Raw genomic sequence first — 18,573 nt, forward strand, 5'->3', positions numbered from 1 at the left:
GTGTTAGAAGTGCCTGGATTTGCCCTCCGAAGTGGTAGAATACGGCAAGGACAGGGAAATAGGAAAATATTTCATGGTTTTGGGGTACAGTTGAAAGATCTCCTCATATCCCCCGTTTCTCATGTTGCTTCGCTTTGACTGCTGCCAAGGCTGCCCTGTTTTATCGTCATTCCGCTCTCTGCCTCCCCTGTCTGTGCTTTTTAAAGATGAGTTTATAAATATGGCTCTTAGTAAGAAAATAAAGTAAAAATACACATTGCTCTTGATTAAAAAAGAGAAAAAATAAATTACTCCCCTGCACACCAAAACTTTGCCAACCATTGGCTTGAACAGCCAGGAGAAGTTAACCAACCAGCGTTAGTAAAACAAACATTTCAGAGAAGGCTGACAGTTTAAATACATTAAATTCTGCTAGGTTTATTTCTGCCCAAAATGTCAAGGAAAATATAAGAGCCAAGAGAAAGGTTTGAAAACCAATTGTGAGTAAATATTTTAATTTAATTTTAAATATAAATCATACTAAAAAAAATATTCCCCCAACAGAGCAGCAAGCTAAGATGACTCGATCATTTGGAAAGTTAAAAAGTTAAACATGATTAGAACTAAGCAGGGAAGGAAAGTGAGTGACTACCTAATTTCATCATCCTAGTCACATAAAATATAAATAATATTCAAACGGTATATTCTGTGGCGTATGTGATTATTAACTTTCTCTTCGGTTTTAATAATCTAAAGTAATATCAGTAACTCAGGGATATTTTTTAAATATGATTTTTATCTTGACAGCTGTACTTTCATTGAAAATGCAGCAAAACCTTATCTGTCTGTATCTTCCAGCGTGATGATCTCATTATGAATGAAATATGTGTATGGTTTTAGTTGGTTTTTAAGTCCTGGCAGATGAATTTAGAATCCGTTTTAATGGAAATCCTGGTCGTAGCCGAGGACCTCCAAGAAACGTTGCAATAAAGCAGCCAAGATGAAATACAAGCGTGGGGAGAGGCAGAGCACGGGCTGGGGAAGGAGCCGGCGCGCTCGTTAAGGGATTAGCCCCAATCCGATGTCAAACAGCTCCGGTTTGTTTAACTAACGCGCGCGGCTCCGCAAGGGAAGGGATGAAGGGAAGCGCGTGGGGCCCGTGCGGCTGCGCGGTGACCGCGTCCGCGCCGTGAGCGAGGCTGGCGCCTCCTCGCAGAACCGAGCGGCCGCTCGGCCCAAACCGCCTGCACGGCCCCGCTGCGAGGCACATGCGGCCTCAGGAGCGCGGAAGCATTCCCTGGAAAGCCGGAAAGAGCAGGGCTCCTGGCACGCGGTCGTGGGTCGCGGCTGACGGGCCACCTCCGTAATTTCCATGGGAATAACCAAAGGAAATTTAGCTCAGAAAATACCTGCAACAACTGGGACATAGCTGGAAGAAAGAAAAATGCTAAAAGCCAGATGTCCCCGAAGAATACTTTGGAAATGCAGAGGCAGGCAGACAGGGATGGATTTTGTCAATTTTTCTAATAAGTCACTCAGCTCCTCGTAGTGAAGAGCCAGTTAATGCAATGTGGAATAGTTTAAAAGTCAATTAATATTTTGAAACTAAACAGCCAGTCTGTTTTGCAAGAAGATAGTAGCTGGAGTAAATAGAAATGCTTCAAAGTGTCACGTTTACAAAAAACATGGATCTGGGAGTTTAGCATATAACCAGGGATAAAGACCTCCCACTAAAACTGAGGGCACTGAATTCCACCTAAAAATACGGGCAATTGAGGAAAATATCATTTTTAGACAAAAGCATGTGAATTAATATTATAAAATTTAATGTAGTTGTGGAGGTATTGACTCATTAACAGGAAACAAAGGTATGCCTCCAGTGAGTAAAAGAACAAAACAACTGTTCGGGGACAAAATATTAATGAAAGAAGTAAGTGTCAGTGGGAAAGAGGTAGGTCGCAGTGAAGGATCTGTGGAAAAAAGATAAGTGAACACAAATTAAAAAGAAGATTGAATGACAAAACAAAAGCGTCCCATAGACTGTGTCCACAGAGTGACGAGCAAGGTGGGGAATAAAATGTGTGCCACAAAATACGATTGTGCCCGTGGTGTTACCCAGGGCAGGGGACTGGCAAGCAGGGCTGCTTTATAAGGGAAACTGTGAATCTTTGGAGTGAAAACGCTGCTAAACCAAGACGAGAGAGCTCTGCTGCGGGCTCTGGGCACTGACCTGCTCGTGGCGGCTGGGCCTGGAGCGGAGGCAGAGCCGCTGCGGGACGCGAGGGGAGCGAGCAGCGTCGGGGGGCGGGTAGTGTGTGCAGCAGGCGTTCCCGAGGCTGCCGGAGGGGGTTCGAGCCAGCCCCCCGCAGGGCTGCGTCCGGACGGGGCGCCTGTCCTAGCACAGCTCCGCTCCATCCCCGCGGGTCGCGGCCTGACATCAGGGCCCGTCGCAGGCAGCGGGACCGGGGCTGCTTCTGCAACCCCACAAAGCGAGTTCAGAGTAAAGAACAGGGATGACAGTAAAGAGTACGAGCAAGTTGCACTGCCGTGATGGCAAGAATCGGCTTCTGATAGCAAGATATGTGAAGCGAGTCAGTTTTAGGTATTATTGCATCCCCCTTTATGCATTATGATGATGAAGTAGGGAAGTGAATCGCACGTGGACAGTCCTAACTGCATGCTGGAAGGCAATGACAGGCTCTGAAAGCTTCAGGACTCAAGGGCTCTGCAAATACAAGGGTTCTTTGGCGAGCAGGTATTGATAGAGCCACGAGCACTCGGAGAGCCACCGCTGAGGAAGGAGGATGAAGAGGGATGGGAGTGACCCGGTGCACAGAGGAGGACAAGGGCGCTGCTCACGGCAGGACTGCAGGGCCGCGAGAGCGGGACTCGCCATGAAACCTGCCTTGGGAGGAGAGGGCTTCTGCACAAAGCCGGGCTTAAGGGGAGGAGGTGGCTAAGTTGGGACCGAAACACCTAATAAGTTAGTAGTAGAAACAGTGGCTGGAGCAGCTGTTTCAACATGGCTCGTGATTCGCAGCCAAGCTGCTTCCACTGCATGACTCGGTGACGTATTTAATTTCTCCACACCAGCGTCTCCTAAACACGTATCAAGAGAATGTTCTGAATTCCGTGGGTTCCTCTCCAACCTTCTTTGCCCGTATATTCACCCGAGGCTTTTACGTTACTCTTCAAGGTGACCCTTTCTAAGGCGGTGTTTTGGCTGGGGTGATCCACGGAGTAGCACCTCACTCTGCAAGAAGTGCGGAGAAAGGTAGCATGAGGCAGATCCAGAACTACTGCAATCCATGGAGATGCTCTTCATTTCCACAAGCAGTAGGTCAGACTGAAATGCAATCACTGATAAAGTATATTCCTCTATTTCTTTGCTAGCAGGGTCAATTTTATAGCAAATGGATTAAACTCTGGTTTCATTTATTGCATCTGATCAGCATGCTTGTTTTTTTCCCATGAATTGTGCCCACCAATCTTAGCAGTCCAAACCTCTCCATATTTTGGAGATTTTCGGACAAGGAACACAGCTTTGCATTATTTTTCTTCTCCACCTCCATCCCATTGCAGCACAGATACAAGTGAAGTAAAATAAGGACTTAAAAATTGATGTAATTCAAGGTTTTTAATAATCAGTAACGTTCAGATCAGTAGCAGTTATAAACCAATAACTTATTTTAAGAGCCCAGATGGAGTTAAAACTCTCATTGTATTCTGTTACAGGAAAAATTGAATCCCTACTTTCTTAGAAAATGTAACCTCCTCTCCAGCCTTCGAAAATATTGTATTGTTCTAGCATTTAATAGTTATGTAAATTAGTACTAATTCTGTCACAGCACCTGTACAGAATTTTCTACCAGAACAGTTCTTTGAAATATGGCATAAACACAGCACGAGATGCACAGCGATACCACACTTTTATTGATGCTTATTTGGGAGAATCTGCATAAGCTCTTGAGCATCCCTCCCCGGTAGCAGCAAGGCAGATACCCCTGAGCGTGCCAGCAAACTCCTAGGCACGGGGCTGCTCTTACGCAGCGCAGCAAGCTTGATTTCAGACAGATATTAAATACTGTAATGCATCTATTAAAGACATAAATGTGTCTTTAAAATAATGGTGAGTGTATTTGCTGTTCTCCAAATCCTTGTCTGCCAAATGTAATTTAATCTGGCTCTATAGTTACTGACATAATTCATACTTACTACTGGCTTCTGCGCGTTATCAGTGCGGCCTTTGCTTTGTATCTTGCTCCGTTCAGCGTGAGCAGATGGGATCCTACAGCTGCTTGTATAAATATTCATTTTAAGGAGTTGGTCTGCTCCGAAGGACCATTTAATAGGGCAAAAAAGGGGGAAGAGAGAGGCATGCTGAGGAATTCAGGATTCTTTCAGAGTGATCGAGGTGAGGAGCCATGCAAGGTGGGTGCTGCTCCCGCAGTCACCTGTGTCCTCTGCGCACGCAGGTTGGTACCTCCTGCACTTGCAGCAGCTGGAAGGACGGAGCAGGATGTGCAGGCACGTCCCCTGTTTAACAGACACGAGGAGCGAGCAGAGGAGAGCGCCGACTTTAATCCGAAGTGACTTATCTGCCATTTTGTTCCACTCCCGATGCAGCTGGACAAGGAGCCTCGGAGCTGGGTGCTGGATGGTGCAGGGCAGCCCCAGGAGAGCCGGGGCAGGACGCGTGGGAGCGAAACCCAGCCGGGGGGTCCGTGGAGCCCGAGGAGCTGGGGCTTTCCTTCCTTTAAAGAAGCAAAATAGCCTTTGTTTTCCAGGTGAAAGGAAGTACTTGCAGAGCACTCTTGTCGATCATGACAAAATCTGGCAAGCAAAACCCATCTCAGCAGGATTTCACAGTTGAAAATCCATGTGAATGGCTTTTTGCTTGGATCTAGGTGTCAGCATACTGTGTTATACATACCCATGTGTCACCAGGCTTGGGTCCCTTGTTTAGCATTTTTATTACGAATTTTGACGCGGCCTGAGAAGCTGACCTTTGAAGCATAGCAATACTTTTTTTACTGAAAACAGAGAAGCGCATGAATGCCTTTCAGAAGCCTTGTATGGTCCCAATTTTACCCCCTTTTTTAAAAAGAGGTTTTACTGGTACCCTCTTGGACCAAAATCAACCACCAAGACTGTAGGTGGGACAAAATGAATAGGAGCAAGGCCTAACCTGGGACGTACTAACTCTGTTTTCTCTAAAGCTTCCTGAAGCATCAAACTTTTCAAACTCCACACTCAGTTATTAAGATTTCCAAAATCAGCCAAATTCTTTTGGGATAGCAGTGGCCACGCGCAGAAAGCCTGACCTCCCTGTACGTGCTGTTCCTTTCTGGCTGCCTTAACTGCAGCTACTTTTCTAATTAGCTTTTTGGAGGTCTCCAATGGCATCTAGCTTCCTCGCTGCCTCGGGAGCAGGCAGAATTGAGGCTGCCTGCATCTGCTGCTTTTGCGGATTTTCTTTAAGGATCATTCCACTCCTTCGCACGGTGCAGCCCCCGCGGGAAGCTGTTCCCGGCTCCCAGCTCCTCGTGGCACCACCGTTGTGTGGCACAAAGCGCAAAGCGGTAGAGCAGATCTGGTTGGAATGAAAAGGAATTTAAATAAAAGAAGTCAATTAGTCAGCTGGAATTGGGTTGGGGTTTACAACATGGAGTTTTAGGCCCAGCTCCATCAGAGCACTTAAGCACCTGCTTTACCTCGAATGCATTTTGCTTTTCAATAGCAATCATGGGCCCGGCTATCAGAAACCTCCAGGAAGCCTGGGCTTAAATGTGTATTGTAAAACAGGGGGGAAGGATGGGAGACAGCCAGAGATATTTACAGAAATTTCGCTTTTCCACTCTCTGAACTCTGTTGTTTAAATAATACCCCCTTAATGTTGCCTTAATGCAATGCTTTTTGTTAAATATCCTGTAAATAACATCAGAAAAGCTTATTTAGTGAATAATACGACTTTTTCTTTGAGGAGGCCTGTTAGTGATCTTAACTTGGGAGTCTCTTTGGTGTTACTGAGGGGAATAACAACCTTAATGTCATTTTAGTTTGATTCCTTTGTGCGAAGGGCTGAGCGCTCTGCCTTCCCCTTGTCACCCAACATTTAAGGAAAGCTCTGGTACCCGGAGATTGCTGCGTGGTCCTTGGGCTTACAGAGATTTCATCAGAAACATTTCGTTTGTAACGGACAATGAGAAGTGTTCAGCTGTCCGTTATTACACTTCTTTGTACACAGTCTAAAAATATAAATGGAAATTATAATTACATCTGTAATGCTGGGTCCCAGCTGAAATCACTTTAATCCCAGTGTGGGAAAAAAAATCAATAGAGAACCCTTAACCCTGGTCTTTTCCTCCTTAGACATTTCGTTTTCAGTTGCGCTAGTTTATACCACAAGTTTTTAAAGTTTTTTGAGGGACTTTAGTACACTGAGGCCATTTTGCAGTGGTGTTATTGCCTTGTGGTTTTCCGACTTAAAAAGTGGAAGGTTCTTCTGAGTGTTTGTTGTGTTTGGTAGCTGCTTGGTAGGTTATGAAATACCCCCGTTTTACTTTTTGATCATTAAAGAGAGGCACCTTTGAAAAGTTGCCAAATTCCTTTTTAAGAAAATCCGATTATTTGGGAAATACCATTTGACACATTTTTATTAAAGAGGGACCCAAATCAACATTGAGGATTTCACACTGAGTTTTGGAGAAGGCTTCATTCGAGAGTCCCCATTAACCCTTTCTCCCATATTCCCATATTATGCTTTTTTCTCCTACGGTGTTCAAGCAGTAAATGTGTCAAAATTGTGTGTTAAGTTTGTATTCCTTTTCTGCTATGGCCATGTGTAAGTGCAGACGTGCCGTCATCTGATCTGTGCTCCCGAAACTCGCACCCCTCGCTGCGAACCTGGGCTCAGACCTGTAACTGTTTTGTTTAGGGTTTTGGGAGGGGAGGAGGAGTTGCTTCTGTCCTGTGGGGCCTATGCAAACTATCAATTGTTGGCTAATTGCAGCTTCCTCTGAAGCATCTGGTTCTGGTAGGGCTCAGAGACCCGGCGCTGCAGCGCGGGACGCGCTCGGCTCCGTTGCCACGCGTGCGCGTTGGGAATAGTCGTGGCCGTAGCATCCAGCCAGCAGAGAGAGGCTGTTCATCAAGCCCAAATCTTGCTGTGCACTAATTGCATGTGTGTACCACTGTCTGCATCGTGAGCGCTTACGTAGGAAGAAGTGCACTGGGATTTGGTCTGTCTTTTGTCTGGATACCTCAAAGAGGGAATTGGGAAGGACCGTTTCCCTGTGGAGCGCGGCGTTTCGGCAACCCGCACCTCGGGCTCTGGCTATTTATTTGCTCTCCGAGGCTTTCAGGCCTTAACTTCCTGACTTGATTCCAGGATACAGATGTCTCATTCCCTCCCTGCCCCCGTTCAGATGATGTTTTCCTACACAAGAGCTGAATCCAAACCTCCCTGAAACGTTTCCATTGCGGCGGATGCGGCCGGGGCAGCGCTGAGTTACTCCCACCTGGGTCCGGTGTCTGGGCACGGCGCAGGTCTCTTTCCGGTCCTGTTTCCCTCTGCAAAGTGTCTTGATGGCTTTTTTATGAACATGTCACTTCAGATCTATCGCATCATATAATCTCAGAATACTTAGGATGATATTGTAGTAGAGTGACCTTTATTGTTCATTAGTGAATCAGCAGCCGGGGATACTGTGGCTTTAAATGAGCTCTATAAATTGGTTGTTATTGTCGACGATGATTTCCTTGATTTGAACATACCAGAGCAAAGATAATTGTTTGATTGGTTCATTAGGTAAGAGATGCGTTTCGGGTGAGGACGTATTTTTATCTTTTCGGGTTATTTTCCAGACGCGCCGTCCTTAGGGCTGTCCGCAGCGGCCACAGAGTGCCCTGCCCGGGGGGCACCTCGTGATTCAGGAGGGAGCCGCCGGCAGCGTCGCGCCCCGCACGCTGGAGTGTTCTGCAGGCATCAGGCTTTGCTGGGCGACCCGTGCATGTTCTCCAAGGAAAGGAAAGGCCACGGCTGGAGGTGCTTCCCAGAGCGGCTCTGTGTCAGAGAGGGCTTGTCCCCATCTCCCAGGAGCTGTCAGCTCTGCGCGTTGATCCCCAGGCCCCAGCTAGGGCCCCAGCTTTGCCTTTGCACAGGGACGCAGTGTCCCGGTGTGTTCTCCTGCTGCCCTGCTGTGCGTCCCCCCAGCTCCCGCGTTGTGGTGGCTCCTGTGCCAGGTAGGTGACTAAGCCGGTGCAGCTGCTGTTGCCACCGGCTGTGGTTGCCGGCTCTGGGAGGCTGCTGCGCTCCAAGAACTTTGCTGTTGCGGATTTCATCTTGTCATCTGGCGTGCAGTATGGCGTGCAGATGGCACGGAGGAAATTGTTTAGAAGCTGCATGTCTCATCCATACCAGTGCCGTGGGGTGCGTGTAGGTTTGTGGGCCCGGCTTGTCGTGCCCGGCCCCAAAGCGCAGAGGGGACTGCAGGGATTGCGCCGGCCACACGATGCTCCGTGCGGGGCATGCGTGGAGCAAGTCACTTGGGTGACCAGCCGGTTACATTGCTCCATCTTAGAGGGACCTGCTCGCTCCTAGAGCCTCCTAATCTAATCGAGCAAGCAGAGTGTCCCCGCCGCCGGCGGCCAGGCCTGGGTAAATAAAGGAAACAATTGAACGATAAGTTCACACTTCAGCACGCCGCTTAACGGCCTGATAACCACTAATGACATGCAGCATTTTTCCAAACGCCGTCCCGGCGAGATAGCGGTGCCAGAGGTGGAGCGCAGGCGCGCGGTGCTCACAGCTGGGGCTCAACCTCTTCCTCCCCGCGGCCGCCTCGCCGTGGCGGTGCCCAGCGTCTCGCAGCCCCCCGCGCGCCGGCCACGCGCCGCGGCCGCGTAGCAGGAGCAGCTCCGAGGAGGAAGCCAGCGTAAACGCAGCTGGGCGCGCGGCGGGACGCGGCTCCTTCCCGCGCGGCCCTGCGGGGCCCGGGGCTGGCGGTGGGCGCCCGCGAGGTGCCACGCGCCGCAGGCGGGCGCAGCACATTGCCTGCCCAACACTGGGGGCGGCCGCGAAGCCCTGCCCCCGGCTCTGCCATGCCCTGAACCTTTACATCTCTGTTGTTAAAGGTGCTGTTTAATGGCCGTCTGGCAAAGGGCTGGCTACCAGCGTGTTAATGGAGTGGGCAAGCCAGGAAATCTGTAATCTAATGCCTTTATAGAAACGAATGGCTCTAAGAAAAGAAAATATGGGGGGGGAAGGATGTATTTACCGGCTGTTTGTGCTGGTTAGGAGCAGATCAATACAGCATCAGCAGGGGAACAATAGGGTTGGAAATCATGCTGAAAACGCCAGCAGGAGCGTCATCTTGTTGCCCTCGCGCCCCCAAAGGAGCCGCTGTTGTCCCTTGGACGTGGAGCTTTGCTTTCACACTGAAGGTGGAGAACGCGTGGGCCCCTGAACTGAACACCCAGAACGGCTGCTCCCAGAGATAGGGAAAGGGGGGGACAAGCATCCAGCCGCAGCCACCTTCAGAAATCACTTCCCTGCTTTATTGAAGCATGGTTTTACTACCCAGTTTGTGCAGTCAGAGGCAGAATTGACAACCATGCTTCATCATGGCAATGGGGGAAAGCGCTGCGAGGAATGCTTTAATTTAAATGAGAGATGCTCTTACCAAAAAAAAAAAAAAAGAAACCTCTAAAAGCTTGGTAATATCATTAATATCCAGTTCTTACAGGTTTTCAGTAGCCCACTAAAGATCAGACAGCGTGTTAAGATCCCAGCAGCTGAATAGCAAAGACGTGGGCCCAGGTTGTTATTACTTCAGAAGATCCCGTTAATGACTCCTGGTATTTGCTGGAAATCATTTGAACAGCACAGCTGAATAAGCGGGGGCTCCGCATCCACTTCACGGGAGAGGCGAGAGGGGGATTTGGCTTTGCGTGGCGTCGGATGCCCCGCGCGGAACGGCGCGGACGGCCCGGCTCGCGGGAGCCGAGCTGAGGCAGGAGAGCGAGGCCGGGAGGCCCAGGGCTCTTGCAGGAGGCCCAGGGCTCTTGTGGGCGCTCGGGAGAGTTTTCGGCTGCCACTGAGCTGCGAAACACAAGAGCAAAGAAGGGCCGTGCGAGTCGCGGGCGGGCGAGCGCCGAGGGGCCTGAGCAGCAAGCGCGGCTGCCGCGCGCCGCGAGGAGGTTGCCGGTGCCAAGAGGTTAATGACTCGCACGGTCTGGTGTTGTGTTGAATAATGAGTAACATATGAAATGACACATGTTGTAGTGACTCACCACTTAGAGCCCCAATCTCCTTAAGACCCCTTTAAGCTTGAGGAGATCAGAGAATAGCGACATCTTGTTCAATAGGTGCTCCCTCGTCGCCTGCCTCCTGGCAGAGGAGATGTGCCATGCCTGAGAGCGTAGGAACAAAACCGGGGGCGCGGGGCGCGCAGGATTACGGGCCTCCTTGTTTCGCACGCGTGTTGGGCGTTTGTGGAGCAGCAGCCAGTGCGCTTGGGGTTTTGTTGCTGCTGACGGGAGGTTTTTAATCCTGATTAGCGCAGTTCCTTATATTTGTAGGCTGGATTTGGGGGAGGAAAGAAAGAGGAGCTTTGCCTGCAGGGTGGGATTATCAGGAGCCGGTCCGAGTTCTGCTATGGAAAATCAGCTAACGCGGGAGCAAAGGAGCAACAAGTGCTTTATGGCTTTGTTGCTGATGGGGAAAGGGTTTCAATTAACTACCGCTCTAAATTCTGGTGCTACCCAATCTGACTCGATTTGCTCCAACAGGGCTTCGGAGCGATCAATTTGCTTGTGTGCAAAATGAACCGCTCACGTTGCCACGAGACATTGTACACGAAGTTAGGGTAAAGCTTAAGAGCTGTCGGATGAGCATCTCCCTGCCCCTGTTTCTGCAGCACGTGCGTCCGTGCGGAGAGCTGGCACCGCACTGCCCTTTGTGCTTGATCCCAGGCATGAGGCAAGTGGAATGCCCAAATATTTCTGGTTCCGTGTAATTGCCCAACATCTCTCAGGATTTCATCCTCTCCAGTAAAAAGAAATGTTCTCCAGGCTAGACTTCAACTGGGCTCGTCTAAATACCTCCGTGCACTTGCATTCCAGGGCAGCGCTGCTTTTGCTGTGTTTGTTTCTCAGTATTCAAAGCCTCGATATGTAGAGATAAAAGCGGGGCAGATAAGCTCACACGTTCTGGGCGGTCAGACACTGCAAAACGCTGTAAACCGCACGCGAGAGGAGAGGATCTGGCCTGCACCATGTCTGAAATGCGCCCGCGCTTGAATTTCAGGCAAGCTCAGGGGTCCCTCCTTCTGCAAATCCAAAACAAATATGAATCCTTTGAAAAGGAGAGGGAGATTTTTCCATTCGTTTTTTTTTCCCCAGTAACATAGGTCGTGAGATGATCATTATTTTTATGGGTCTGCAAAGCCTATAGAAGTCAAAGCTATGTAATATACATTGCAGAGTGTTCTGCTAATCCTGTCCAACCGCAGCCGTGCCTGGCCCAGGGATGAGGGCTGGTAACGGGAAACCTGACACTGAAGGAATTCCAAACACAGTCCTCAAACTAAAAACAGCTCTCTCCGCATGGCATGTGCTACATGAGAGCCGGGGCTTGTGTTCGTTTACGTTATCTGATTCTTCAGCCTCGCATTGTTGATAAAAGCACAGGAGGAGAAAGCACCTCCAGCAGCTCAGCCCATAAATAACGCGCGTGGTGCGTGTGAGGTGAGCGCGACACCGCCGCACGTCGCCGGGAGGCACGAGCCCCTGGCCCGCCGCAGCCGGAGCGCTGCCCTGCGCTGCGGGCCCTTCCCCGCGCCGAGGTTCCGAATTGCATTTCCTGCGGCTTTTTAAATGCAAAACCCATCATGGGCTGTGGGAAGTATCGGTCTGAAACAACACAGAATATTTGTTATAGCAGTATCTAGCCTATTAAGGTATAGAGACAGACTTTAATGAAACTCAGAGTCATGTAGTGTTTTTTTTTAAACCTGCAGTGATTTTTTTTTTTTTAGTTATATGCACATTGAATATTAAGCAACAAAAGTTCCTAGTGCCGCTGACTACAAACAGCACTGCAGTGACTTCAATACTGCATCTGGAGAGAGAGGAACCGTGTGGCCTCCTCAGTCAGTTGATTTTTGTGTATGCTGGGAAGAGCTTCATAAAAAGACAAACTCATGTATTTGCTACTGTAAGATTGCTTGTTTGCATAATTTAATTCTTACATCTGCTTCTCCTTTTTTTTTCCTTTGAAAGCAGGCCCTCCTGGCTGAGAACAAACAGCAGGCAATCACGAGGCGTTCACTGGGGTCCTTTAGTGAGAATCTGGGCTCAGACAGGACCTTGCTGCCTTCTCCAGTGCTTTAATCACGGCCTGAGCTGCCTGGTGCCATCACCCGGCCTCTCTCTATGTCTTGCTCAGACGTGAAAGAGGCTGCAGCCGAATGTGAGATTTCCATTTGCTGTTAGTCTGTGGCTGTCTTTGAAGTTTATTTCATGAAGCAGCAAGAAGGCAGTTGTTCCCGTGGGATTATATCCTTTGCCGAATATTCCCAGGGTGGCTAGAAGGAGACCATGATGTAAGAAGGGAGCGTTCCCGTCCTTGCTTTTTGCCAGGTACCAAGAGGGCGACCTCTGTGATTCTCCTGATAGAGGCAAGGAAAACTCTTTGTCATGATGAAATCCAACCCCCCAACATGACAGGACACAGCACGAACAGCCAGGCCGTCGTTTTGCTTTCAGATAACCCAAGCATGTGTCTTCATGGCTGATGTTAAAGGTGACCTGCAAATGGGGGTTAACTGCGAACACAGCAAACCTGAAATGGAATGTTTTTTTCCTACTTGTTTTTTTCCATATCGGGTATTTAGGCCAGTCTACCCTGTGAGGTTCTGAACAACTGAGGAATCACTGAAATGCAGGCTTAAAAAAAAATGGAGCCCATGAAAGCAAAAAGTATTTTTAGTTAGGATTTTTGAAACCTACAGATACCCATTTGACTTCAATGACTAAATAACGTTTTGAGTCAAGGAAGCCTTTGTCAAGTATTCTGAATCCTTTGGTTTGGTCTTAAATAAGCCCAGAAGCCCCCAAAAATTCTGCAGCAAAGCCAGAGAATATTAGACTCCCTATCATTTGCACTTAGAAGGCAAATAAAGAAAAGATAGAAAACTAGCAAACTACGCTTTATTTGTCATGGAGAAAATAATGGCACACATGCTGTTAATTGAAGATAATCATAAGTCACTAGCTTTATTTGGACAGGACTACGGAGTGCTTCTAACGGCTGAAATGGAGCACGGTGCCTCCTGGTCGACGCTTGGCAGATAAACCAGACCAAGGGCTCCCTAGGGTGTTTGCCGTTCCCCGCGTGCGCCCTGTGATTCCTCTGGGTGGGAAGCCGAGATCTGGTTTCTCTTTCTCCTGGCAAAATGAGCATCCTGGTAGTGGCACCTGGCCTGTGACACGTTTGGGGATGTCACCCTGTGCCACCAGCTGGACTCCTACCTTGAAGGTGCTGCTTCCACCTACCCTCCTTCCGCTGTTTCCTTCATGGGCAGCTTTTAGCTGGACCCGCATCATGTTCTGCTGGGAGCCAGCAGAGCTGGACTGTCACAAAGGTGCTTTGGAGCCCTGAGCTCTGCTCCTTCCCAGCATGTTGTGTCGGCTTCCCTACTTCTGCCTGCCATTAACTGCACTGGGCCCCCGGGTCAAACAACTGGCCCCAAATCTGCAGAACAGCTGATGGTCAGAGCAGCTCCCGCTCAGCGTGTCCCCTCGGAGGGCACGCTCCTGGCCCGCTCCTTTTGAGTGGCTGGACCTGCTTGACCCAATTTGTGGATTTTCGATCACTCCCCTGGGTCACTGATTTTCCACTTGAGATTATTGGTTTGACCCCCAAACTGTGGGTCACTTGGGAGGTGTGATACAGCCCTGTGAACTCTGAACTCATCAGGAGCCAACGAAAACAGAAGGGGAGGGCAGAAGAATTTCATTAGGGCCTCCTCGGAGGTGGCAGCCTCCGCCGAGAGAAAAGGCAAGGTTTGTTTGGCTTTTCAGAGACAAGCGAAGCATCTACAAGGGGCTGCCAAGTAGCAAGTGTTTGCTTTGAGTTGTTATGGTGACTTTTTTTTAAGGAAAAACAATAGCATATACTTACACATCCTGAGCTATCAAGGGAAAGCGGTGCTGCTCGGAGGAGCCCTGCTGTTTCTGTCTGCAGTTGCCACTTCAGAACTGGCCCTGGTGGCCCAGACTTGCTCCTCGTGGTGACAGCATTTCTACAACCAGAGCCCAGCATCTGTAGATGTTTCTTCTGCCTTAAAAAGACTGGCTTTTTGGTGGCTAATCAGGAAGAACGTTGATGGTGGGAAGGGCCCAGCTGTTCCCTCTTTTATTTTGGGACTTGTCAGATGGAGGTTGGTGTTGGAGGCTCCCCAGGCAGCTCCCCAGCTGCAGCCTTTGCCGGGCATTGCTGGTGGATGGGGAGGAGTGAATCACCAGGAAATAACTCAGTTTCAACGTGCATTGCTGGTTTCAGATGGGAAGAAAAGCTTGGTCATTGCTCGTGGGTGGCTGTGCACACCCAGTGCTGGCTGGAGCCACCAGGGAAGTGAGAGGGGCTGGGTGGCATCCCGTGGTGGGGCCACGAGGGTGCCTGTCCCTGGTGACGCTTCCCCCTGCCTCGTCATGCTGGCCCAGCAGCTGCCTCTGGAGCAGAGTTAGGAGCATTTCCCAGCTCTGCTCCTGTGCGAGGCTTCCCGTAATCGCAGCTTAGCTTGCTGCTTGTACTCGTGCCAAAAGCGTCACGAACCTCCTGTCCCCATACGGGGCTGGTGTGAAGTGGGTTCAAGCCTTGTCCCCCTGTGTGACCTCTCCCACCGGCTGCTCATCCCTCACCCTGAGGACGAGATACACAGCACGGAGCGACGCCATCCATAGGAAAGGGACAATCGAGGCCTGAGAGGAAACTGCTTGGATATTTCTTATTTTTTTAAGAAAGTTTTCTGCCCTTCCTACAGGTTCCTCCCTGCAGTTTGCCTGTGCTGCCAGGTCCTCGCTGCTGTTACAAAATTAAACCCACCGCTGCTTCACTTACAGTGACACCATCTCCGTGGGTGACCGACCCCGGACGCTGGGGAATGGGCTGTGTGCTGAAGGGGCAGGAGGGGGTGCTCGTGGCCTGGTCCACCTCTCAGCAGTCATTTTGTACCAGTTTGTTACTTAAGAATAATTTGATTTTGCAGTGAGAGCTCTGTCCAGAAGCTGCCGAGCTGTTCGTAATTTCAGGGAATCCTGGAGCAGGTTCCAAGCTCTCAGTAACAGTTCAGCCCCTTTTTAATGGGCTCTCTAAGAATTTGGTTAATTATAGCTGCCCATAATGTTATTCTTTTAAAACCTAATAAGCAGGATCTCGAGCACTATCCTGATGTTAGAAGGTAACTGGTGGAGCTCTGACATTGCTCCTGTTGGTTTGCTGCTTGCCTCGGAGCAGCTCACAGCACTGCAGAAGCCCTTTGCAACTGAAGTTTGCATTTTTGCACTTAGAGGAACTGAGCGCAGTGGGACTGACTAGCAAACGGGCCTCGTCTTCCTTGGTGGCTTGGAAATACACGGGGCGATTTGTTTGCCTGCTGTGGAAATTAGGCTTTGCCGCCACGCGTAGGTGCGTGGGCAGAGATAGCAGTTGTCTCGACAGATGCAGTTAAGAGGCCTTTTAGTATCTCCGAGGGTGGCTTCAGGCCCTTCAGCACTTTGCCTGGACTGTCTCACGAGGAGAGACGTCGGAGAGAAAATAAGTAAATAAATAAAAAATCCAGGAGTGCCTGTCTTCTATAACGTTCTGTTTTTAAAGCAAAAAGTCTCCGGGGAGCTTAGGGTCCTAAAAGTCCAAGGCCTGGAATTCTTCCTTTTGCTCTTTCCATTTTAAACAGGAAACATTTGCACTAAGTTATTCCAGGGGGAGAGCTGTAGGTTCATGTCAAGGCAGATAATGTTTGTTCATTGCCTATGTCCATGATTTACCCCATGGGCTTACACGAGTGCAGCAGAAAACCACATGTTTTGTTTTACCTTGTGCAAAACAAGTTCCAGTGGAGCCTGGGAGCTCAGATTAAGCGACGGGAAGCAAGCTTGTAAAAACGCCGTGCGAACAAAAGGGAGGCATTGACAAATTGTGAACACCTGATCCGCCTCCCAAGAACCGCGAGCATTTTAATAAATCTATGCAAACTATGTTTAAACTGTTGATGAGTTTAGTCCCAAACCCACAGAGCAGGTGTAATTGATTTATTCTTCCAGCTCCCTGTTTTGGGTCAAAACCCGGCCGTCTTCCTTCGGTTCAAACTCGAGAAGAAGCTTCCTGTGAAGTCAATGGGAGGTTGTGCCCAAAGTGCAAAGACATTTGCAATCAGGCTGGCAAAAACTCCTAATTGAGTTGAACTTTTGTGGATGCTCTGGTGACACGACTGCGAGAACAATTATTTTTGCCATTTCAAGGTATCACAAGTTAAGCTGTACTAGAAAGAAATATCAATCCTTCATTAGAGCAAATCATGGAATTAAGATGCAGAAAGGTACCGAGCGGGCTCCGTGGCACATCCTCAGGGATGACATGTTCACGTGTTGCCTTTGCATGGAACGGAGCTTGCGAGATCCATACGGATGCCGGCAACATCAGGCCTTCCAGATCACAGGGGGATTTCTGAGCCCCCCCTTGGCTGCTTGCCCTCAAAGTGCAGGTATCACAGACTGACATCCCTGGTTTTCCTTCCAATTTTTCCAGCCACAGTGTTTGGAAAGTTTTACGGTCTGACATGTTAGGGAGAAAAAACAGCGGGAAGCGCGAATGTTTGTGCACGTAAAGCTTATGGGATCTGCAGGCTCGCAGGCCCGACTCATCTGTTTATGCTCAGGGCAGATAAGGCGCTTTGTTCCCTCGTGGCGGGCGCCGCGCGGGGCCCGCCGTGCGCCGGAGCCTCCCTCCGGCGTCCCCGTGCCGCGGAGCGGGCGCCTCGCTGCCCTTCACGAGTTCCTTTGAGCGGCCGGGCCTGTCATGCTTGAGGTGGCCTTTCCTTTCCCAAAGCAAACACGGGGCACAATAAGGTGTCGCCAGCGCAGCAGAGGGCCTTTTCATGTGTTCCATTGTGTTTCTCCCCCTCAGGCGCGGACCTGCAGAGCCGCTGGAATATTTAACGGGCCCGCGGGTGATATACAAAGAGAGAGACCTTCCATACTACCAAGGAGGACAGCCCGTGGGCCACCCGCCGAAGGGGAGCTACGTCCGCGCGGCCGACGCCAGAGTGCCCGAACTGAGGTACCCCCAGTACTACCCAGCGCCGCCCGTCCCCAACCCGCACAAGGGGCCCCTCCGGCAGGACGTGCCGCCTTCCCCTCCCCAGCACCACCGAGCTTACAACGAAACGGGCCGGGCGGGCCACCGCGGCACCAGCCCGGACCAGTACCAGTACCGGCAGCAGGATCCCAGGCAGAAGAACCCCATGACTGCGGCTGTATAGCCACAGACCGGACTCCGAGCGCGGCCTGGCCGGGATCCTGCTGGACGTCTCCCTCGTGGAGCTCTTCCCGAGCGGAGCTGCCCGCGGGCCTGGCGCGTGACCTGGCGTCGCTCCTGCTGAGCTGGCCTCGGGGTCGGTGCCGGCCATGAGGCGGACTCGAGCCACGTGCGGTACAGTGTGAAACTTCTGAGTACGTGAGGTACCAGGCAGTTGGGTACTTTTAATACTTTTTAAAAATAGAAAGTGGCTGCTAGAAATTAAGCGCAACACTTACTCCAGCTCAGGGCTATTCCCTGCATCCAGTTACACCTACGCAGTGATGCCGGCGTGAGGGCAGCAGGGTCGCTGGCCTCCGTCTTCCTCTTCGGCGGTTGCTGCATCTGTCCCGTGGCCTTTGCAGCGTTTCCCTGGGCCAGCCCCACGGCTCGTGTGAAGTTGCTGCTCTCTCCGGTGCCCGCTCGGCTTGTGTGGCCAGGCTGATGCCTGCGGTCCCCAAAAGGGAGCTCGGCCCCCAGCCAGTGCCAAGTGCCAAAGTACTCAGGTCCCTGCAGCCGGGGCGCGAGGGCAGCCGGAGGCGATGGCAAAGGGAAGGCATCGGGAGGGCTCCCGCAGGAGGCTCCGTCCGGCCCAGCAGGGCCGCGGGTGCTGAGGGGTCTCCTCTCCCGCCGGGGTTTGCTGTGGGGAAGCCACATGGTCTTGTCACCTAGAGAAATATCTTTTTCAAGGAGTTTCTAAGTGTCCTTAGCTGCTGCCTTTCGGGAGCATCGCGGGGCAGCTTGGGCCTACACCAGGATTTCCTTGTGGTGCTTTTGACACCCTTGGTGTGCAACGGATTAAATCCCCCGGCATCGCAGCCGACTGGGAAGCCAGCTCTCGCTCCCCTGCGCTCTGCCCTCTTCGCAGGGACGTGGGAGGGAAAGGCCTGCGGAGCGGGGCATTCCCCAGGGAAACGCGGCCCGTCGCACACGTGCTGCGCGTGGCCTGGGGCTGCTCCCGCCAACGGTGTCAGGAAGGCCCACTGAAAGTGAAGCGAAAACAAATGAAAATACTT

The 18,573-nt window shown here is 50.7% G+C and overlaps 1 protein-coding gene across 2 annotated transcripts in view; it reads left to right on the forward strand.

Annotated features, from left to right (window-relative positions):
- Nucleotides 1-17,527, forward strand: part of PARD3B (par-3 family cell polarity regulator beta) — a 354,457-nt gene extending 336,930 nt beyond the window's left edge. For both annotated transcript variants that reach the window (XM_088523731.1, XM_010213086.2), the window contains one exon: nucleotides 17,168-17,527. In XM_088523731.1, the coding sequence (XP_088379857.1) occupies nucleotides 17,168-17,522 (355 nt within the window). In that variant the 3' untranslated portion in view covers nucleotides 17,523-17,527. The remainder of the gene's footprint in view (nucleotides 1-17,167) is intronic.
- The last annotated feature ends 1,046 nt before the right edge of the window (nucleotides 17,528-18,573 follow it).

This window comes from Tinamus guttatus, unplaced genomic scaffold (assembly GCF_059628265.1).
Source record: "Tinamus guttatus ecotype Peru unplaced genomic scaffold, ASM5962826v1 Tinamus_guttatus_pri_ptg000197l, whole genome shotgun sequence".
In the NCBI taxonomy this organism is placed as follows: domain Eukaryota; kingdom Metazoa; phylum Chordata; class Aves; order Tinamiformes; family Tinamidae; genus Tinamus; species Tinamus guttatus.